The sequence below is a fragment of the Myxocyprinus asiaticus genome, chromosome 26 (genome assembly GCF_019703515.2).
Source record: "Myxocyprinus asiaticus isolate MX2 ecotype Aquarium Trade chromosome 26, UBuf_Myxa_2, whole genome shotgun sequence".
Lineage (NCBI taxonomy): Eukaryota > Metazoa > Chordata > Actinopteri > Cypriniformes > Catostomidae > Myxocyprinus > Myxocyprinus asiaticus.
In genome coordinates, this window is record NC_059369.1 from 24,106,454 (window position 1) to 24,130,908 (window position 24,455).

The following is a 24,455-nucleotide window of genomic DNA, read 5'->3' on the forward strand; positions in this document are numbered from 1 at the left end:
ATCTGGCAGCTCAGTGAAGCCTTAAGACTGCTCGACTCCTGCAGCTATGAAGGCACGAACTAGCAGTGACACAGATTCAGCTGTGCTGCACTGGATGAGCAGGCACGATCGCTCCCACACTGAGGGTGAAGCACGACTCAGCAGAGCCAGAACAAGGGATGAGGAGACAGGGGAATAAAGAAAGAAATACATAGAGAAAGAACTGTTGGTCATTTTGGTGCGCATCTGAGTAATGAGACTCATACAGCCTAAGGGCGCTAGAGGAACATTAGAGAACGCTATGGCTGTGATTTTGAAGGACTGGAATGCATAAAATGCATTTTAAGGTGTGGAAAACAGCTTGGAACTCTAAAAGCACAACTGGACCATGGGCAATGCCAATGTCTGAAATTCACATTGGTTAATGGATGCATCAACATTGCAGTTTCTCAGATTTCTGTCTTTTGAGTGTCACTTTCACAAACCCTGCAGCATTCTCTGATGCAGCATGAGCTCTAGCATGTAGGCACCTTAAGGCCCGGGTATACTATGTTTTTGTGCGTTCCAGAATTGGATTGCACCCGGTCGACTGTGTTGCCTTTCAAAGTATACTCTTCTGACCACGAACGAATACGAACACGTTCAACATGTGCACTACAACTGCTTTGCGATACTTCTTTAGTACGGTCGGCAGGCACATGTGTCCACATTTCGGACTGTGCTGATGACGAAATTTGCGTCATGCATACTTTGCACAGAGCAATCACCAATGCGGACAACCAAAGTATACTTTGGCCTTTAGACAAGAGATGAGTAAGCAACACTAAGACACTGAATTCCACAGACCAAGATAGGCGAATTTGGGCCATCAAATAAACAGAAAAAGACCAAAAGAAAACCCACCCACTCCTGCTTCCTTTTAGAATGTTTCACCTTGGTGACAGCCATTTCTCTCCTGCTTTTCAGAAGCAACTGATACAGTTGTGTGTCTTGCATCAGCTACAGTGGCTACACATGCAGGGCTGAATGTGTATGGATGTCAGAGTGGGCGTTATTGAATAACTTTTTATTTCAATTTTGACTTTAAGCCACATCACGATTCCAGCTCTGCAGGATGAGGTGCAAAGTTAGGACGAATGCTGGCCCTAAGGAACTTTTTTTAATACCGAGTTCGTGCCAGAGTCTGACAGCAGCAATAGCGGTGACTCGCACTCTGCTGTCAGGCAGTCCAGAGGCTGCCCGTGTGAACAGCTTAGCCCAATAAAACAGTTCACAAACTCCCTACTCTTCCAATCAACAAAACCAAGTCTGTTTCCCTCGCCTGTGTATTTTTGCATGTTCCATTTTCAAACCTCATGTTTCTCCTCTCCCTCTCTCTCTCTCTTGCTCAATGAACCATGGTGTCTTGTTTGCCATATAGTTGGAAGAAATGGCATGGAAAGTTTACTGTGGTGAAAATTGAAAGGAGGCTAAATTACATTTTATTAGACTTACCAGATTATTAAAATGAACAGGATAAAAGTATACAAGACCAAACTTCCCAGAGGAGCATGGTCATTAATTCAGGATGGAATATTTTATAACTTTTTCACTCAGTAAAAGCATGAGACACAGTCTGCAAATGCTTGTTGCAATGACAGTATATGAAACACTCTGACATTTGCTTTGTAAGGACATTCTCTTCTTAATAACTGCGATTGTTTCATAAACCTTGGCAATTTATCCTCTGTTGACTAACATACTGGCCATCATTCCGCTGTTTGTTTCTGTTCCATTATAATATACCAAGACTAAATGAAACTGTGATTCCGTGATTCAGACTGTAGTCAGAAACAACACATTAGTTGAATCAAACAGGATGTGGAGAGATCCATAACTGGTTTTGCACTGATTGAGGTCAGTGTGTCAGTGGAGTGTCTTTACACTTGAGAAAGACATACAAGACAATGAAACAATGGAGTCTAAGAGGGAAAGTTAACCCCCCCACACAAGCCTCTCTGGGCTCTCTCAAAGGGCCAGTGGTCCTGGTCTCGGCAGGGTGCTGAGAAACAGACCCCCCTGACTTTCACAGTGGCCTGTATGTATGACTGGCCACTCTGGTCAATGGCCTTCAATTGCATCCCAACTTCTTTTGAATGTAAATGTGGGCCATTCTTGTGTTTAAACTCACCTTCATTATGCCACAATGCAACCCGCACACAATCACAATTAGGCATTCGATGATACAAAGGTTGCATAAACATTAAAAATACATACACCTACCAACACGGGATGTTTCAAAACTGTGGAAAGACTTACATGACTTGAAAAATGATAGAAGGAATAACATGTTGTCATCAAAATTCCTTCATTCTTATGAAATCCTTTGATCTATTTTATCATGTCACTGACAAGCAGATCACTGCAAGAGCCATGTCGGAGAGAGAGCCAGGTTGGGTGATGATGACAGATCACAATCGAGGTTGACAATTCTGTATCAATTCTAAGATAAAACAATTCATGGTTAGCGTTAAGTGCAGCAGGAATGGGCCAGTCCGAGCTCAAATCTTACATGGTCCACTTTCTGTCCACATGATTGGGCGCTGAAGCCCACAGAGGCCATTGCATTTTTGATGCCCCTTCCTCTTGTTTTGTGTGCACTGGCAACAACTGAAAAAATTGGTGAAAGCCTGGCTCATAACTCAATTCGAATTCACATTAAACCAGTGGGTTTAAACCTGACATTAAAAAGATACAATGCACCTCTGTATTTAAATATTTAAAAGTATTTAGAAAACATAAAATCACTATGCTCATGCCACAGCCAACCTTGTTGTTTCCATAGGCATTTTATGCGGAGCTTAAAATATTCATTTTATTAGGTAATCAAATAAGCTTGCAAATTTGGTCCGAATCAAGCTGATATTGCAGACGAATTAATTTCATTTTAAAGTTTGCAGTCTTGACTAAGATTTTCAAGGTTTTTTATTGGATCATCTCTTATCGTGTGCTGTGACCGTGAATGAGGCTGAATTCAGTCAGCCTTAATGCTATAACACTGCAGACTAAATTGTCGCAGGCGAACAATTTTTGTCATTCTTGATACAATAGATCAACCATAAAGTAGGAAATGTACTTACATTTTATCCCTGCATCTGATGTTTTGCCTTATTATTACCTCTCTAGCGTAATCCCATCATGACTTACTGTATTCAAACAATACTTACAAAAATGTACCATGGTAACCATATTTTCCACCAAAATACCATAGTTATCACAATTATTATCACAATAAAACTGTGGTGTATTGACCATTAATGTAATCAAGAAAAGAAGCAAAACAAAATTGCAAATGGCTTCTTAAAGTTCTTGTTTTAAAAAATGTTCATGCATTATACATTTTTCTGTACTAACAATAATGCTAATAAATATTGTATTTTGGCAACTACATTTGACACAACATTTTAGAATTGAAACACTCTCATAGCAATGCTATACCCTGTATTTTGTTCACTAGCCCTGTCATGATGCAGATAAACTATATTAAGGCTGATGTATCATGACCAAAGCATGTTTGTTAGTGATAGACCAATATATCACCAAAGCCAATTAATCTGCCGATTTTTGGCAATTTTGCGATTTTTGGCATCAGCCAATGTGTTTGCTTGGCCGATTAACAGAAGTGTTATCTTTCCCTTGTCTCAGTTCCAAAATCTTTCAATAGCTTTGTCAATGGATAGTCAACACTTTCTGTATTCAAGGTTTTTTTTTTTTCAAGTGTCTGCAAATCTGAGTAAATGATACAATAAGTAAGTGTTTGTTTCACTTCAGAATTTTTGAGTACATCTGATTTGCTGTTGTTAATTTGTATTATGTTTATCGCCATTTATACTATCCATCGGCCATCCTGCTCTCTAGATATCGGTATCGGCCAATTACAAAAACCCATATCAGTCAACCATTTATGTTTCTTAAAAGTTTTTATTTGCATGTGTTACATACAACAACTATGCAAGAGTCGAGCCCTCACTAAAAGCCACAGTGTCCTAAACCAAGTAGGCCTATATGACCCTGAGTAGCCTACATCAAGACAGGCACAATGACCACATGGTCAGTGTAGCCACCTTTTTCTCACGCATTTTCCTCAACAGAGACTTACTGGCTTCACCAAACCTTATAATAACAGAGTTTAAAAAAATAAATACAAATGAATTAAATTACTGTCTGTCTGGACTAAATATAGCCTTAGACGCTATTCTTCACTGCTTGTATACGAATACGTTTGTTTTTCGCTGCAGAGGTAAATAAACTAATTCCCATATATAGCATCTAAATATCAACGTGATTTAGATTATTAATAATTGATAGAGACGTTTACCAGAATTACAACATCCAATGACACGATTAAGATTTAAAAAAAAAAAAAAAAAAAAAAAAAAACATTTGCCTGAGTCGGAGGGATATTTCAACATTTTTCAGAGTTACAGGCTAGGTAATAATTCACTGATGAATTGTCGGGTCGTGCATTACTAGGCCCATGTTTGAAATGCCGTACCGGACAGAATATCTAAAGTAACGCATGCTGGTAAAATCATGCTTGAGATAACGGAGGCTATATGTCCATAATTATTGTGGTGCGTAAATAAATGTCAGAAATAAAACACTGCAAGGAAATGTTGATAATCTGTGTTATTTTCTTATCACAGGGAGAAGCATCAACCCTGATTTACCTTCTCCATGAGCAGACCACAGGCAGATGGTGAAGAGAAACAGCACAGGACCCCCAAAAAAGGTCCAAACATCCCTCGCTGCTCCAGATCTCATTCCTAATATATTAATCAGTTTTCCAAAAAAATAAAAAGGTCTTGTGGCACGGAGCAAAATGCGACGCTTCTTCTGTTAAGCAAGAGAAAAGTCCACAAGAATCCGCGTTAGATGTGCAGATAGTTCCTTTACTCGTCAAGATAACGGGAGGCAAGGAGGAAGTAAACAAATATATCTGGTAATAATTATATAATCTTCCTTTAATGGAAACATTAAAGATCAATTAAAACATTCTGTTATTTTTGCCAGCAATGCAATGATGCAATCGTGGCTATTAAATCACAGGAGCCACGAATTTCACTCGAACAATAATTTACATCTTCAGCCTCCATATCTTAAAAACTCAAGAGGGACGCGTACGGCCAGCCAGCCACACGAGCGGATTCTCATCCAACAAAAACACCTTAGAGAATGTTCCAATTCCAATGTGATGAATCAGATTATATCGATGTCCAGAGAGATTTTGAGGTCAAATTCACAGAGCGTGATGACTCGGATAGCGGATCTATGTATGAATGAAATCGCAGCCCGTCTCAATAAAGCCTCGCGACAGGGCTCGATCCAAAATATCCGCAAGGACAAAAATGGTTTCACCAACTGCAACTATCCCCGGCAAACCCTCCCCTACCGTCTTCACGCGCTCTCACGGTCGGTCTGTTTTGCGGTAGAGGGGGGGAAAAATTCGAGGTGCAAGAGTGAGCAAATGAGGCCAACTGTGGGTTTGGTTTTCCGCACCGTAAAAAAATCACGAACTGTCTGATATAAACAGCACGTGAGCCTAGTGATACATGTTCAAGTTTCCACAGCGGCGTTTGGACTCCTCGGTGACGACAAGACTCTTCTGACGGTCTCCGCTCTGTAGAATCGCCGCTGTAAACAAGACTGGAAACACGAAGCATGAGAGAACCCAAAAACATGGAATGGAGCTCAGGAGCAATGGAAAAGCACAGCACTTTCCTAAACACCTGTTTGTCACTATGCACTGCCAAATTTTCTTGATCCATGAGATCATTGCTTGTAATGTCTAAATGTTGATTTAAACTGAAACATGACCTATAAACTGAAAATGGCAAGTAATTTTCTAGAAAAGGCTGTATGTGTGAAAGCGATACTGTATAGATTTTCTTAAGTGGGGGGAATAGATTTGTTGGGCTCACATTGACTGTTCCAGATGTTATGAAATGCCAAATGTGATTGAAATTAACAGTGAATGGTGCACCCTTTTCTATAGTTAATTTGAATAAGCATTATCTTAATTTGTTATTTAAAAAAGCAACTTGATGACTCAAAATTATTTGCATTAGTTGACAAATATTGCACCATGACTGTCCTTATAGTCACACAATAACACTAGGAACACCCTGTGGGCCTTTTACCCCATCACATTTTTTATGGATTTTAGTCAAAACAACCTTCTGTTACTATTTATTTTCAAACAAATTATTTTGCTCTATCAATATTCAATATAAAGAAATGTATTTTTTCCCTTATTTTAATCAGTTTGTGACCAGAAAAAAAAGCTAATTTTCCTTAAGGTGTGCTTATATATATATATATATATATATATATATATATATATATATATATATATATATATATATATATATATATATATATATATATATATATATATATATATATATATATATATATATACACACACACACACACACACACACACACAAAATAAAACATTTGCTAATAGTTAAAAAACTATGCCAATATCAGGTCTTCCATATCATTTATATTAATAATTTTTTATACGAATAATTAATTGTTGTTGTTATTTTTTTTTCCTTCATTTAATGTTAATACATAAATCCTCTAAGAGGCTAACAGTAGGCTAAATGTAACAGAGTGGAATAGTAGTAGACATTTGAAACTGAAATGTAAACAACAATAAATACATAAATAAATAAAGTTGTACAGATGCATCATTTTGCAAGCCTACTTGTTTTACCACTGCAGCACACTGATTTGGATTTGTGATTAGATGAGGTTATTCAGAATAACTGTAGCCTAGTGACTATTTTCAGTAGGCTACACTAATATGTTTTAAAGAAGCATCATCACGCCCACTTCAATAGACTATATGAATGCTTAAGGTAAAATACATGCAAAGTCGTCTCTGCTCTATGTCTATGGAGCAGTAAAATGCAATGAATTGACGGTGGTTTTAAAACGAATACATGGGTCAAACCAATACAATACCATGTTCATATGCGCTACGATCAAAATATTACCCAGTTCCACAATTTCGAAGTGCGCATATTTTGCCAATGACATACAATCTTGTGAGCTAAACGCAAAACCAGACGTAGAATTTCATTCATATAGACGGAACGGATTTACAATTAATCCATTCATATGTTTGAGATGATGCAGTGGAGTCATCTCTGTTGAACGTTACTGTCTTGTCCATACGGCAATAATTTATGTTATTAAAATAATGCAACCACAATCTGTCCTAAGGTTACTATATTCCTGAAAAACAGTAAAAAAATAAAAAAATAAAAAAATAAATAAAAATAAGCTCTTTTAGATATTGATTCAGGTCCCTAATGATCAGGTATATATTATTATTATTATTATTATTATTATTATTATTGCATGTGCATTCCTGGAACAGACATAAACACACAAAACAGCATTCAAAGCAAGATTTTGCCTAATCAAAACACAGTCGTATTCTACATTTCTAAATAAATATACTAATATACTAAATATACTACTGAAAAACATAATGAAATACAATTCACCATTTCGCCTTGACCTTATCTTCCAATATACAACTTTGTATTTGGCGCCTCCATATGTCAAAAAGGCAGCATCTCGCTTTCTCTTTATTTTTTTATTTTTTTTCTCCATGTTTTTAGATTTATGTATTAGTAGTACTAATAGAGAATATGTTATATTCTCTCTGCAACTTCAGTGTTATGTCACTTACTGTGAATGTATTTAGATATTATTTGACCTCATATGCAGTTTACCATTAGGAGCTCTGGCAGACCCCACCCTGAGCACTTTTTCCTTTGGTTTCACTTTACCCCAGCACTCAAGTGGAAATATGAGTGTTTATGGTAATTACAAACTGTTTGTTTATCATCTTGCCTAAGCTCCAAGCTCAGACAGAAATTAAAATTAATTAGGACGAGGATGCATCAGTGTATGGGTGAATAGAAAGGAAAAATCCTAAAACGATATGATGAAATTAAAAGGAAGGCAAGAGGCATACGATAAATAATAATACTATAAGAAACTTTATTTATATAGCACATTTCTAGCTTTCACTTAACAAAGACAAAAAAGAAATATAAAAGCAAAACGGATCAAATATGAATAACAAAACTCAGAAAATAACCAAAAGGAAAACATAACAAGTACATGTAAAAATAAAAGGAGAATCAATTTGACAAAACAAATAGTCATTGACATGAAGCATGAGCATTGCAAAGAGAAAAGATACATTTTCAACATCTTTTTGCAAAATTAAATATTTCTAAAAACAGGAGCCCAAAATATTTTTTTATTGTAGATAAGCATTGACCATCAAGTATTCACTTTGTCCTCTTTTTATAAATAATATTTGAGACATTCCTTGTGACATGACTGTTTGGGTAAAACATTTTTAGGGGAAAAATTTCCAAGGGAATGTGTTTGCTGCAGTATACCCGCTACATGCAAAAAGTGCTCTTTCTGTTTGTACAATACATAGTTTTAACCTTGTTAACAGTAATTCTGAAAGAAAAACAAAAAACTGAGCCATTTGTTCAAAGAGCAACAGTCTAGGTAACAGTTCAGCTCTCCTTTTGGATGGCATGGCTGAACCTTAATTCGTCAGTTGAATTGTTGTGTTGCCACTAAAAAGCTTACCAGGAATTATCTATTAGTGGTACCTCCTGAGTTTGAGATTACCATGTATTTACCATGGCTACATATCCACCACTCATCTATTGATTGACATTCCTTTTCTTTTATATTTACTTTAAAAACAACAATTTCTTTCAATTCATTGTCATTGTTTAATGGCTTGAATTGTATAGGTTTGACATTCATAAAATGGTAAAGGAACAATAAAGATTAAAAACCCCTATTCTATCAATAATGTACACCATTATTATTTTCCTTATCAGTTAACTAAAATGCAACTTTATTCTCTAAATTACTTCTTATAGTATAAAAAGATAAAGCTAAGAAATCTTTAATCAGTGGTCCTCTAGTCTAGTTAAAATTTTGTTGTCTGAATTATTTTTGTCCTTAAATGATGTTGTGAAAAATGTATATTACATGATAACCTAGATTGCAGGAGTGTGAATGACATTATTTTTGTCAGAGTCATCTTTCAGGAGTTACAAAGTAGGCCAGGGTTCAGCATAGCTAAGGCCAACATAATCCTCTTGTAAAGTCTGGTCATGTGACATGGATTGAAGACACTCAAGAAATCCTGCATAGGTTCCACAAGCAGCCTGATGACAAAGCAAAGAAGGAAAACATAAGAAACTCACCGATATGCAAAGAAAAATAAAATATAGATACAAAATAATGACTGACTTCTTGTTTTACATCTTAAAGCGAAACCACACAGGTGTTTTGCATTGAAAGGCCTTTTGCCTAATTCACTTTTCTGCTACATTTGCTCTGATGCTAAATATCTAGCTAAACAGCTGAGTGACAGTCAATCCCTTATGAGAATAAACTTTTTTTTTCTACAAAAACAAATTTAACAATCCAAGCTGCCTTTCCTAGTGAAAGGAATTTCTGAAATGTCTGCAATTTCTCAGTGGGAAGTTGGTGGTTTATGGGTAATGGAGATGAAGGAAGACAGGATTAAAACTGATGCAGAATGCATTTACCAAAACAGGAGTGATACAAACTCTGGATGTTTGCAGTTTTAAGGACAGTAAAAAAAGGAAAACAAGGAACTCAATGCATAGAATAGTACAGATTGTATGAAACTCTGAGGGTCTTTACAAATATTTACAATACATACAGTATATACAACCCCAATTCTAAAAAGTTGGGACAGTATGAAAAATTCTAATAAAAACAAAAAGGAGTGATTTGTAAATTATATTCACTCTTTGCTATATTGAAAGCACTACAACTAATTATTATATGACCTTTTACCTTGTAAATGTCATTGTTTTTTTAATGTTCAGTAATTTCAAATCAGATGATTGCAACACGCTCCAAAAAAGTTGAGACAGTCGAGTGTTTACCACTGCGAAACATCAACATTTTTTCTAATAACACTTATTAAGCATTTAGGCACTGAAAACACAAGTTTGTTAAGTTTAAAAAGTGGAATTTAAGACTAATAACAATTTGACGAGTTAAAATAACAAGGCAATGTGAAACAGGAGATGTTAAACAGGTGAGGCAATCGTGTCATAGTACATAAGGAGCCTCCAAAAATAGCTTAGTCCTTCAACAGCAAGGATTATCGAGGCTTGATGCTTCAGCAAATAATCCAGCACTTTGAGAACAATGTTCCTCAAAGACAAATTGGAAGGATTTTGGCCATTTCACCCTCTACAGTGCACAATATAGTTAAAAGATTCAAGGAATCTGATCAAATCTCAGTGCGTAAAGGGCAAGACGAAAACAACTTCTGAATGCGCATGATCTCTGTTCCCTCAGACGTCACTGACTTAAAAAACATAATTAATCTGTAATGGATATCATGAACATGGGCTTGGGATTACTTTAGTAAACCTTTTTTAGTAAACACCATTCACTGCTGTATGCACAGATGCAAGTTAAGACTTTACTATGCAAAGCAGAAGCCCTACATCAACACTGTCCAGAAGCGCTGCCGACTTCTCTGGGCTCGGTCTCATCTTAGATGGAAAGTAGAACAGTGGAACTATATTTTTTGGTCTGATGAGTCCACATTTCAAATAGTGTTTGAAAAACACAGCCATCGTGTTCTCCGGGCCAAAGAGGAAAAGGACCATCCAAGCTGTTATCACCATCAGGTTCAAAAGCCAGTGTTTGTATGGGTCAGGTGTGTGTCAGTGCCCATGGCATGGGTAACTCTCACATCTGTGAGGGCACCATTAATGCAGACAGATATGTACAAATTTTGGAGCAGCATATACTGCCATCCAGCACCGTCTTTTCCAGGGACGTCCCGGAATTTTCAGCAGGACAACTTCAAACCACATACTGGCTGAATAAGCAGAGAGAGCGGGTGCTAGATTGGCCTGCCTGCAGTCCTAACCATTTCCAGTTGTGTATGTATGATGCATTATGAAGTGCAAAACGGCAACGAAGACCCCGAACAATTGTGCAGCTGAAGAAATTCCACTTTTTAAACTTAACAAACTTGTGTCTTCTGTGCCTAAATGCTTAATAAGTGTTATTAGAAGAAATGGTGATGTTACACAGTGGTAAATACTCGACTGTCCCAAGTTTTTTGGAGTGTGTTGCAATCATCTGATTTGAAATTACTGTACATTAAAAAAAAAAACAAGGAAATTCACTGGGAAAAACATCATATAACATGTAGTTGTAATGCTTTCAATATAACAAAGGGTAAATATAATTTACAAATCACTCTTTTTTGTTTTTATTAGCATTTTCCATACTGTCCCAACTTTTTCGGAATTGAGTTTTTTTTAAAAAAAAACAATAAAGTGCAGTATGATTTATATATGTTAATTATATGGTTTTGCATTTTTTTCTGGTATTTTTATTGACATCGGATGAACAACAAATACACCATGCAATTCTACTTCTATTGTCTTTACTGACACATTGTTATTGCTTTTGTTTGTTGCATAGTCCCATGGTGTGCAAGTGCATTTAAAACAAGTATTTGGAACAATGGCTTTTGTCAAAATGGGACATACCCGAATAGGCCAGCTTCAATTATATGACAAATAAAATAAAAAAAAATAGGTAAACAAAATAGAGATACTTCATGTTTATTTATTATGCACAAGATAATAATTTCTCTTCTAAACAAGGTTTGCTTCTTTTCTAGTACCGTTTGAGAGAATGTAATATGAATGCAAATACACACTACTGTACTATTACATTACTGTTTTGCAGGTAGAAAGAATGTGCTTCAAAACATGTTTGGTCAAAAAAAGCTTTCTTTTTTTTTCTCACTAACATTTGTATGGTAGTGTTGCCATCTTGTGGACAGTGTAAATAATGGCGCATCAAAACAACTAAATGTGTTTTGTTTTTGTTTGTTTTTTAATCGTTGTAAAATGTTCTGCTTAATTTGTGGCAGAGAGAGATGACAGAGGACACATAGGGTAATATTAGCAGTGACCATATCAGTGAAGAGCGAGAAACACAGACAACATCGCTGTCTACCTTTTAACAGCATCAACATTATGAACAGTAAACCCAGCTTTGTATATATAGCTATGTTAGTCTATAGACAGGCTCCTAAGCCATTGTTTTATAGATTTTAAAGCGGCATTAGGTGCTGTGTGATCTGTATTATCAGGCACCGTGTAACAGTTTGCTTCTTTACCATACCCGACCTCATGATTAACCTGATAATTATGATTAATTTATTTTATAAGATATTTTTTTTTTAATTAATGGAAACTAGGAGTGTCAATAGATTAAAGGAATAGTTCATCCAAAAATGAAAATTCTCTCATCATTTACTCAGCCTCATGCCACCCCAGATGTGTCTTTTTTCTGCTGCACACAAATGAAGATTTGTATAAAAATATTTCAGCTCTGCTGGTCCATACAATGCAAATGAATGGTGGCCAGAACTTTTAAGCTCAAAAAAGCACACAAAGGCAGCATAAAAGTAATCCATACAACTCCAGTGGTTAAATCCATGTCATCCATGTCATGTGATATTATCCACCTTATATTTGCAATGTGGAAGTAGGCCTAAGCAAGCAGTAGCGGCAGCATTTCTGTCACCTGTTACAAAGTTCTGCTGTCATTGACTGCAATGTAAATAACTAGAAGGATAATAATACCAGAATTTAGTGATATGGACCTATAAACTATCACACAACCACTGGATGTACAGCAGAATAATATCCCAATATCAGATAATTTTCTAACGTCAGAATTTATAATGAAAGAGTAAGAAGATAATTCACTTGTTGCTGTGTGTTGTATTGAAAAGACGATAATAAAATCTTCTTCTTACTTTACCAAGAGCATGAAGATGCAGTATTTTCATGTCTCCATGTAAACCTCCCTTGTTATGTACCTGCATAACCTCTGATGATGCCTTTATTTATTTTTTCCAAAGGTGATATTTCGTAAGCCATGCTGAATTTGAGATCTGCGTGTCTGTTTACTTTACACTACTAAGAAAGAGAGAAAGCTCTCTGACAAGAATGGGAAAAAAAGGCATTTAATATTTATATTTAAGATGAAACAAGATGCAGTTTTGGTGTAAAGAAAGATTAAGCAGCATTTTCCCAGTGGATTTCTGCTCTCTTTATTCTTCTCTCTCCTGACTGTGTAAAGTTTGTTGTAGCCGTGACAGATGGAGCTGAGCATTTCAGCACCTGATCACTCATTCATTCTGCCTGTGCAACAGCGTGTGATAAAATGAAGGCAAAATACGATAAACAGTAAAATGATATGCACTCCAAACTAATATGTTTATGAAAATAATAATGAATGACAAGAATATGATCACATGTATTGCCAACCTGCAATATAAAGCAGTATAAATTAGTATTTTTGTATCATTTAAATGGCTGGAGATGGCTTATACCGGAAGAGGTCCACACTCAAGGTTAATAATGGCGGCGCCCTAGTTACACTGAAAAATAAGGTGGATAGGTGTGGGTGAGAAACAGATCAATATTTAAGGCATTTTTTTCCTTCAAATTCTCCTCCCTGCCCAGTAGGTGGCAATATGCACAAAGAATGTGAATTGCCAAAAACAGAAGAAGAAGAATGTGAAAGTGAAACTGGAGACAGATGGTAAAAAAGGACTTAAATATTGATCTGTTTCTCACCCACACCTATCATATATCTTCTGAAGATATGCATTTAACCACTGGCATCTTATGGATTACTATTATGGTGTCTTTAAATGCTTTTTGGACCTTCACATTTCTGGCCACCATTCACTTGCATTGTATGGACCTACAGAGCTGAGATGTTCTTCTAAATATCTTTGTTTGTGTTCTGCAGAAAAAAAATACACATCTGGGATGGCATGAGGGCGGTAAATGATGAGAGATTTTCATTTTTTGGATGAACTAACCCTTTAAAATAATTAATTGTGACTAATTTCTTGATTTCAGAAGTTTTAAGAGCAGTTCTTCAATAAAACCACAGTTGTTTTGGGGACTAAAAATATCTTCACTGTCTATCGTCACTTGATGGCGCTATTTGAAGGGTTATAAACATTCGAACGTTGACCCAACTTTCAAAATGGAATCCGACTCTAAATTAGAGAATATATTTGAAGGTAAGAAGACATTTTAAAAAGCATTGCCGCGATTCCTTTAGACTGGGTTAGAATGTGTTCGAAAGCATGAGTACCGAATGGATCCACTGTGGTTCAGTATTTACGCCTGCTTGTCTGACGGACAGACAGACATACTGTCAACAGAACATGAGCGCAGTTCTTTATCATGTTGTAATAAATCATAATTAGAGTGCTTAGTCCACATGACACTTTAGTTTTGACGTTTAATTAATTCAGCACTGTTGAAAAATGTGCCATATTGCCATCATGGAATTAAAAGGTTGTGTTATTGTCTGCGTGAACTCATCAAACACGTTTTTCTATCTAGTGAACCCTTACTACCCGGTGGATCTACCAGTGAAGCATTATGTCGAGCTGAGCACAGGATGTGAAGAATACTTGTCCAGTGTCCAGTCAGACGGTGCCATGCCTCTCACCCTTCCTCATGGACAGAATGTGTGAATTACGAGGACAAACACAGTTTTACACTTTTCAATGAAGAATTTAGCTGTATTGTTTCAAAATCTAGTGAGCCTTTGAGGTTCAAAAATGCCAAAATAGGCAGCACACTTGGTTTTGAGACAGACATTATATATAAATGTATTTATTTTTAATAAAAAGGCTTATATGTGTGATTATTGCCCATCTATAGGTACAAGTAACTTGTGAAAACATTGGTCGGCTTGCATTTCTGAGAGATGGTGACCTTTTACATTTCCTTCTTGCTCTCCATGAACCTGAGGATGAAACCCAAGGTCCGAATCATGTTGTATTTTCCTTCTCATTACCATCATTCTGCTTCATTTGGATAATGAATAACCTCCTCTTGTAGTGGTTGCTCTGTACTTGCAAGGCATGTGGTGGCCCATTGGTGATGTTTTGAAGACGTCAAACAAATCGAGACATGGACTTGTGTTAGTGAGTAACACTTGAGAATGTGGATAGTGTGGCAAACTTAGTCTGTTCTCCTCATTTTGCACTATCTAGACTTATCACAATGTTTTGTGCACAAAAATAATGATTTTAACGTTGTCACTCTTCTGATCATTGTTCTCATACCAGGTGGAGACAGTGATGGAGAGAGTAGTGTTATTCCTGCTCAGTCAGGTTATATTTGGGATTCTGGAACGGTCTCTCGGAGAAGATCTATACTTTTCTGCCTATTCCGTATGGGAAAATGCCAAGATTCTCTGGCAAAATGGAGAAGCGGTTGGGTTTTACACCATCAAAAATAAGGGTGATTTGCTGGTCATTGCTCAGCCCCTTTACAAGAAAATTTATTCTAGCATGTCAGTGACAATTGTTGCTGTGAAGAGAATGGTGTTTATTTTTTGTGTGTGTTGCTTCTTATAGGCAGCCTATGTGATGGCTGTACTGGTCAGAGTTATCAACTCCCTGTGCTGGACACAGTGTTTGTTCGCTCATACTGGAGAAGAAATGGACTTGCTTTACAGATGCTGGAGGATTTCTGCTCATCTCAACCTTCAGAAGGGATTCTGGGAATTAGCTTTCCCATGTCTTCTGGCATGTATGGAGGTTAGAGAAACAGAGTGAATGCTCAAACTGTTCTGTACAGTTCTATACACAAGTGTGTTAGTAAGGAGGAAGTGCTGACTTTTTTGTTAAAAAGTAATGTAAAACTTTGATATTTTATCAAACAGATATTAAAATATTAAAATGTATTTATTGCATATGTTATGATTAATATAAGGTCCTTTTTTAATTAGGAATCTTAAAACAAGATTCAAGAACATTCATGTTCCAAAAACATCAATAACTCTTTTAATTGAAAAATTGAAGTATATAATGAAGAATATTTCATGTTGTCAGAATGACATACTTCTCATTTGCAATAAGCATTGAATTACATGCTGTTCTCAAACATTTGCCTGTATTTGGCACAATCCATTTTGCCCTTGAGTTTCATCAGACCAAAGACCAAAAAGGTTCCATTCCAGACACTTTCCGTAGAGGCAATATTCCCATTTTATCCAAATTGCTCAATCAGTTTTGTGACTGGCCTCTTAGTCAAATGCCCTATCTTGCTAGTGTCTTTGTTGTGCTTTTTTTTTTTTTTTTTTTTTTTGACTGGACAAACTTTTTATAACTTTTTTCATCCTTACAACTTAACCTCAAAGCTGATCTCTCAATATGAACTCTCAAAATACTTGAATATCTTAATTTAGGCCAGTCAGAATGAGAAATAATCAGTGGGGGGATACATTTTGAAGCCACTGTAGATATTTTCACACAGACTTTTGTTTTGTTGTTGTTTATTATGTTTGTTAATGCTTGTTTCTTTTTATATAGTTTATAAAATAGAAATTAAGTTACTTTAGCAGGTTGTAAGAATGATATAATTACTGCTGTACAGATAAGTCAGCGGAGTTAGTTCATGAGCTTATCATTAAGACCTGATAAGAGTGGTTTCATTAGCTGTTAATAAAACCACTCTTATCTGATATTACTGATGTAATGGAAGAAGCTCCGTTACTTGGTTATCCTTGTTTTCTTGACAACCAAATTAAGGAAAGAAGCATACACAATTTATTTTAATGATTGTTCAGTTTGCAGGAAGTATCTTGACATCCATGAAGAAGAAAGAGATCGGCTCTATGAGGTGGAAGCCCCTGGTGACTGGACTCAGAGACGCAATGTGTGGTTAAACATCCAGCTGCAGCAAATTCCAACAGACTGTAAGGGGCTGTGTTGCTGTAGAACAGCAGAAAGCAAGACACGTGATGTTCAATAAAGTGACTCTCAGCATGTGTACCAAGAGGCTTTGATTCAAAACACATATTGGTTTTATATGTTTTTATTGTGCGAAATCAAGGTTTATGGCTGTTATGGCAATGCTCATGACAGTTTATCGCTGAGGTGGAGCTGAAAAAATTTCTTTTTTTTAGGTGGAGACTCAGAGCAAGTTTCACACACCTCATACAGTGACGAAAGAAGTAGACCTCATTTAAAAGAACAGGTGAGGCATATTATCATAAGTTTATGTATGCTTATCTATAAAAACCAGTTTACCACCAGTTACTGTAAATTTGTCTCAGCTGTCCTCTGAGAGTATAATACTTAAAGTATAAAAACACAGAAAATATAATATAAAATATATGATGCATTCCCTCAAACAGACCATAGGGAAAACTGACCAGTATATCTCATGGCAGTCAGTGTTTGCTGGCAGATAATAAACTAAAGCAATAAGCCACAGCCATAAGAGGCTGGGGGCCTGGGTAGCTCAGCGAGTACTGACGCTGACTACCACCCCTGGAGTCGTGAGTTCGATTCCAGGTCGTGCTGAGTGACTCCAGCGAGGTCTCCTAAGCAACCAAATTGGCCCAGTTGCTAGAGAGGGTAGAGTCACATGGGGTAACCTCCTCGTGGTCGCTATAATGTGTGGTTCTCGCTCTCTGTAACGCGCTCAACAAGCCACGTGATAAGGTGCGTGGATTGACGGTCTCAGATGCGGAGGCAACTGAGATTCGTCCTCCACTACCCAGATTGAGGCGAGTCACTACACCACCACGAGGACTTGGAGTGCATTGGAAATTGGGCATTCCAAATTGGGGAGAAAAAAAAGAAGCCTCGAGAGGCTGTACATTACAGTGTTTTTAATACGGGGTGGCAGATCTCTGCCTTCCCTAAGGAGGAGGAAGTAGGGGCCGGGTGAACAGTTCGCAAAAGACTTTAATTAAACACAGACACAACATAATACAGTTGAAGTTTGAAGTTTACATACACTTAGGTCATTGAAACTCATTTTTTAACAACTTCACAGATTTAATATTAGCAAACTATAGTTTTGGCAAGTCGTTTAGGACATCTACTTTGTGCACGACACAAGTAATTTTTCCAACAATTGTTTACAGACAGATTGTTTCACTTTTAATTGACTATATCACAATTCCAGTGGGTCAGAAGTTTACATACACTAAGATAACTGTATATTTAAGCATCTTGTAAAATTCCAGAAAATGATGTCAAGCCTTTAGACAATTAGCCAATTAGCTTCTGATAGGAGGTGTACTGAATTGGAGGTGTTCCTGTGGATGTATTTTAAGGCCTACCTTCAAACTCAGTGCCTCTTTGCTTGACATCATGGGAAAATCAAAAGAAATCAGCCAAGACCTCAGAAAACAAATTGTGGACCTCCACAAGTCTGGTTCATTCTTGGGAGCAATTTCCAAATGCCTGAAGGTACCATGTTCATCTGTACAAACAATAGTACGCAAGTATAAACACCATGGGACCACACAGCCATCATACCGCTCAGGAAGGAGACGCATTCTGTCTCCTAGAGATGAATGTAGTTTGGGGCGTAAAGTGCAAATCAATCCCAGAACAACAGCAAAGGACCTTGTGAAGATGCTGGAGGAAACAGGTAGACAAGTATCTATATCCACATTAAAACGAGTCCTATATCGACATAACCTGAAAGGCTGCTCAGCAAGGAAGAAGCCACTGCTCCAAAACTGCCATAAAAAAGCCAGTTACAGTTTGCAAGTGCACATTGGGACAAAGATCTTACTTTTTGGAGAAATGTCCTTTGGTCTAATGAGACAAAAATTGAACTGTTTGGCCATAATGACCATCATTATATTTGGAGGAAAAAGGGTGAGGCTTGCAAGCCGAAGAACACCATCCCAACCGTGAAGCATGGGGGTGGCAGCATCATGTTGTTGGGGTGCTTTACTGCAGGAGGGACTGGTGCACTTCACAAAATAGATGGCATCATGAGGAAGGAAAATGATGTGGATATAGTGAAGCAACATCTCAAGACATCAGCCAAGAAGTTAAAGCTCAGTCGCAAATGGGTCTTCCAAATGGACAATGACCCCAAGCATATGTTGGACCTCATGTATTCAGAAAGAAGACAAAGGCAGGCCTAACACAGTCGTAAAACCTAACTCAGGCCCCCACATACCAGGTCATAAATTATACTGATAAAAACCGCACCAAAATCAAACAAAGGGAGTCCAAAACAGACTACAAATCCCATGAAGCCTTTCTCACTAAAGGATCGAACTCTCAACTCCTATTGGATGAGGCACACAACAGAACGCACCTCAACCAAGACATCATCAGGAGTAGAAATACCTCTGAAATGCTTCTGGGATTTGCTTCCAGCAACTTTGCTCGCCGTGTGTAGACGCAGCTCATCGCTGCTCTCAGGTGCAGCCTCGTGGCACAAGGAAGTAATGACCGACTTGAAACTGTGGCCATACAATCTCCATCTCGCTGGACGAGTTGAGATTACTCTGTTCCACCGAATGCTCTAACGGATCCGAAGGAGACCGCCGAGCAATCCGCATCTTCATCCGTTTGCCTGCAGAAGTGAAGAGAAAAGATTTCTCTTCCCTCTTCAATCAAGTCAACGTCACTGATTTCTCCACCAGAATCAGCAGCCGTTCCGCCCGCCGACAGAGCGAGGAAACGGCCTCCCGTCATCACCCAAGCCTCGAGGAACCGAGTCTGAGTTAAAGGACAGATGAACACACATTCTGCATCCTCATGCGATTCAAGTAAGAGGTTTACGTCTGGGCAGAGATAGAATATTATAGTGTGTTATTCTTGTGTACCAAGGTTATTGCTTGTACAGTTTACAGACCGCCATGTCCGCTCATTATTAATACTCGGGGTATTAATTATCACAAATTTGATTTGCTGTATTGTGGTCCAACCACATTGGACTGTTGTGCATTTCCGCCATCGCGGGTGAGACCGGCAAACTGAGTTTATCCATTAAAGAATCAAAGACCGGGACGGTTTGCGAGCCACCGCATCTCTGAGTGATTAAACTAACAGCTGCTTCCTCTCCCACGATCGTGAAACCGGCTTTGGGGCTGTCACTTTATTCTCTCTCTCTCTCTCTCTCTCTCTCTCGTACTAAACACACACACACACACACGCGCGCACGCACGCGATCCCTCACAAACATTCTTGGACACAATTTTGGCTAGTAGATAGCTTCGTGATAAAGCTCAGCTTTGTCCCTAAGCTATCGTACAAGCGGATACACGTGGTAACTGGTAGACGCCATTGACTGGTTTCTCTCTGCCCACATTCGCGGCCATATTCTTTGGCCGGAAGTCTCGCGTGACATACTCTCCATGAGAGTCACGTCCGCCATTTTGTGCGTGTCCCTCCTTACACACACCCTCGTGTTACAGGATTATTTTGATTTCCATACCAATGATATCACTGTTTAGTTTGTAGTTGTAAGTCAGAAGTTTATTGAATGCATTGTATTAATTATTAATTGATATTACTGCATAAATAAACTTTGTTATATTACAAAGAGAAGTGTTTTGGTTTGTTTTGCATACACCTGTGTCATGCTGACGGGATGTTAGTGCTCGGATTCAAGCCTTCATTCATTGTTTTTTTTCCCGAAAATCGATATTCTTCGGATGTCGATTTTCCTAAGAAAACAATCTAATATTGAGACTGTTATACTATCTGGTTATTAGTCCCTGATTCCAGGGTGGTGCCCCGTCAAAATGAATCCTTATTAATATTCTATTGATTTTTGATAATTGATAATTATCTTTGACGATTGTTGATTTTGAAGGATCGATAAGCTAGTGTTCATTTTAATTAATGTATCATAGATGTTAATGATTGTTGATTATCTTTGATAATTGTTGATTTAAAGGACTAAAAAAGCTAACATTGATTCTCATCAATGTTCTATTGATTTTAATAATTATCTTTGATAATTATTAATTATTGCTAATAACCAAACCCGCTCCTAAACGTAGCACACTACATTTACTGGAGCCCCATATGAGGTTTTAATGAGTTAGATTCAATTAATTAATTTAAATATTAATTAATAACTAAAGATACTGATAGTAACACTGATCTAAACAACCAGTAAAGCCCTACACATACCTCCAAAGTTGTGGCAAATTGGCTTAAGAACAACAAAGTCAAGGTAGTGGAGTGGCCATTTCAAAGCCCTGACCTCAGTCTGAAAAAGCATGTGCGAGCAAGGAGGCCTACAAACCTGACTCAGTTACACCAGTTCTGTCTGGAGGAATGAGCCAACATTCCAGCAACTTATTGTGAGAAGCTTGTGGAAGGCTACCCAAAACGTTTGACCCAAGTTAAACAATTTAAAGGCAATGCTACCAAATACTAACAAAGTGTATGTGAACTTCTGACCCACTGGGAATGTGATGAAAGCAATAAAAGCTGAAATAAATCATTCTCTCTACTATTATTCTGACATTTCACATTCTTAAAATAGTGACCCTAACTGACCTAAGACAGGGAATGTTTCCTGTGATTAAATGTCAGGAATTGTGAAAAACTGAGTTTAAATGTATTTGGCTAAGGTGTATGTAAACTTCTGACTTCAACTGTAAGAGATTTTCAGTACAATTACGCTGGCACACACACACACACAGTTCCGTGTGACCCTCACACTGATTGCCTTCCCGGCCCAACGCAGAATGCACATGTCTGCGAGCTGTGTGCAACTATCTCTCTCTCTCGAACTGGCATCTCCGGCTCCTCTTTATCCCTCTCCTGGCTGATTGGGATAATTCAGCGCCAGGCGTCCATCCTCATGGCCCGGCCATGTCCTCCTCCTCGTCACATATGGGTAAAGAGGTTTTAGCACTAGTTTAACTACAGGCAATGCAGGGTGGGCAAATGCCCTGGGAGCCTGGGGTGAAAAGTAAAGATGGGCCCGACGGGAAATGAAAACAACAGAGGGGGACATCCCTCCCCTTCTGGAAGGTGAAAAATTAGGGGGGCTGACAGGTGCTTTGCACTGGGGCCCATAAGATACACTGGGTTTTATGCTTTTATAGACCATTTCAAGGACTATTGGTTTAAAGAAGTGACATCTTTGTCCCTTGAACATCTCCTGCTAGTTGTCAAATTCATTCAAAACAACAGCATGAGGTGCTTTATTCACAGTGACTTTAACACAATTAACATTAATAACGTTAACACGATTGTCACACTGGTCATGCAGACAGTTTTATTGAACAGCTTCGTTGATTAAAATTGGAGCGATCTAATTTTCCCAATCTTTCCCCTTAGGAAATAATTGTGAGCATCTAAACTACGATATAATTTCATCGCCTCTCTTGCATAGACACGTTCGGTATCAACAACATATCTTGATAAGTCACTTATAAATTTTTGTTGTTTTTTTGAGAAAATATGTTAACTCAGTGCCTTATTTAAAGGACCCAGTAATGATACCGGAAGTGCTCCCAAGCCGGTAGCTTTCTAATTCCTTTGTTATTGTTTACATCCTTGAAATGGTCTATAAAACTGCAGCAACCGAATGATAAATGACTCCAGTGTTTAATAAGTGGTGCAATTTTTTTATTCATAATAATTTGTATGAACAGTTTGTTCACCAAGTTTATTTTCTTGATTGTGGGCTGTTTGCAAATGCTAGGCAACATAGGAACTTGGTGCATTAATGCAGAATGTGCTATGTCAGGTTTGCATTTATAATCATTTTGCAATGGCTTTGTGGCTTGCCTAATTAGAATTCAGGGTTAGAACTATCCGTTTTATAATGAAAATTCTGTGTTTTCTACTGTATATTCTATCTATCCTTAACCATTTCCACAGGGGATTCTGCAACAATGTGGATCATCAGTCAGCCTCAAAGAGGTATCAAGCTCTTTTAAGAAGCGACCAGCAGAGCAGACCAAGTCAAGAAACAACTATAAGAAAGCCAGGACTTAACATTTAATTGCAGTTCAATGTATTTAATGTGTCCAGTGAGATCTCAGATAGACTGTGTCCTTTCAAACTGTGTCAGAGAAAACCTAAACATTCAAAACATATAATTGGGCTGTCTATACTGTATAAATATCATATTTTCAGTATTTTAAGATAATGCAAGGAGGGGAAGTACTGTACAAGTAGCATCATGATTAGTCTACAATAATGGTATTTGTGACCTGAGTGAACAAATCCGTATTTCTGTTGTTGTTGTTTTTGTTTGTTTTTTTGTTTTTTTAATCTGAATCTTTGAATCTGGAAATGGTTAAATAAATACCCTTACAAAAATCTAGAGTTCTGGCAAACATGCCACAAATTTGACACATGCACACGATTTTTGAGCAAAACTCTTCATTGTTGCCACAGGTTTGCCACAAGTTGCAAATTGTCTGTTTTTGCCAAAGGTTTGCTGCAGGTTAACCACTACCAGTGAATAGCTGCAAACTTCTGGCACTAATTGTTTTGTTTGCTGCAAATTTACCACATAACAAAAACCAAATAAATAATAAAAACTATCAAACATTTTTGCAAGGGTATGGATCCCTCTGTATTCGGTGCACATTTGATTAACTGTCTGAATACTCCACAACATTAAGCACATTAAACCTCCAACAAATCATATTTTTCCACCTCAGGCATCAAATACCTTTTTATAACTGTATAATTCTTTTGTCTTTTTAAAAAAAAAATTATTTGGGAACATTTTTCTTAACCCTGTCATGGACATAAAGTGATTTGAAAATGATGTAAACCTTTACGTGTCAAGCTGTGCTCAGCAAACAATACATTGTTTTTTTAACTGTGTTCCTATTTTAATTATCCAGTATTGTCACTCTTGTCTCAACCTCGTCACAACTCTACTACCACTAAGCTACTTGCACCCACATATTTTTAACATCATGTTTCATTCAAGTATATACATAGTATTTTTTTAATGTATAATATATTGAAGATTCCATATTTTTGTTACAATATTCATAAATGTAGTGAATTGCTCATAACACATGGTGACAGTGAAGAAATGTGACGGGGAGTTGTGTTTTTTTGCTCAAAATGGCCACTGTTCCTTGTGTGATGTAGGAGAGAAGACCACATGGCATGCATGAAATTAATCAGTTCTATATATATTTATGGATTAAAATATCAGTTTGAAAAGTACTGATTTCATATCTTGATTTCATGTAACATGGTTGAATTGTAAAGCTTGACGATACCCATCTAACAATAACACACTTCAAAATATTAATATAAATTATGATATATCTTACCTGTTTCTTCATCACACTGCAGAAAGTTGATTGGTGTCACGTTTGGTTAATAATGTCACATATGGCCAAACCAAAATTTTTATGGACTAGGAATGGTTGGTGTGACAGGGCTGAGATCATACTGAGGGACAAAACTATATATATATATATATATATATATATACACACACACACACACACACATGCTTTCTCAGCAAAGGAACACAAATAAATGTTTACAT

General features: G+C 37.3%; 2 protein-coding genes across 4 annotated transcripts in view; one reads left to right on the plus strand and one right to left on the minus strand.

The window, feature by feature from the left end:
- igf1ra (insulin-like growth factor 1a receptor) overlaps positions 1–4,934 on the minus strand; it is a 154,317-nt gene extending 149,383 nt beyond the window's left edge. The window contains exon 1 of one of the 2 annotated variants that reach the window (XM_051656476.1): positions 4,689–4,934. In XM_051656476.1, coding sequence (XP_051512436.1) covers positions 4,689–4,782 — 94 coding nt within the window. In that variant the 5' untranslated portion in view covers positions 4,783–4,934. The remainder of the gene's footprint in view (positions 1–4,688) is intronic. The other variant, XM_051656475.1, reaches the window with a different exon arrangement.
- On the plus strand, positions 4,825–24,124 carry fam169b (family with sequence similarity 169 member B). Of its 2 annotated transcripts, none has more exons than XM_051656478.1 (9): positions 4,825–4,960; positions 14,532–14,659; positions 14,856–14,958; positions 15,036–15,121; positions 15,266–15,440; positions 15,557–15,739; positions 16,771–16,899; positions 17,110–17,180; positions 22,811–24,124. In XM_051656478.1, the coding sequence occupies exons 2-9, from the start codon at positions 14,630–14,632 to the stop codon at positions 22,925–22,927; spliced, it is 894 nt and encodes a 297-aa protein (XP_051512438.1). In that variant the 5' UTR covers positions 4,825–4,960; positions 14,532–14,629; the 3' UTR covers positions 22,928–24,124. The 2 variants fall into 2 exon arrangements, with proteins under 2 accessions (XP_051512438.1, XP_051512437.1); XM_051656477.1 differs by lacking the exon at positions 4,825–4,960 and adding an exon at positions 13,956–14,203.
- Positions 24,125–24,455: the final 331 nt, after the last annotated feature.

Coding starts and splice junctions, on each gene's coding strand:
- fam169b (XM_051656477.1), top strand. CDS start 14,167: ATGGAATCCGACTCTAAATTAGAGAATATATTTGAAG. Junction 15,740..16,770: donor GTCTTCTGGCATGTATGGAG/GTTAGAGAAACA, acceptor ATGATTGTTCAG/TTTGCAGGAAGTATCTTGAC. Junction 17,181..22,810: donor GACCTCATTTAAAAGAACAG/GTGAGGCATATT, acceptor CCATTTCCACAG/GGGATTCTGCAACAATGTGG.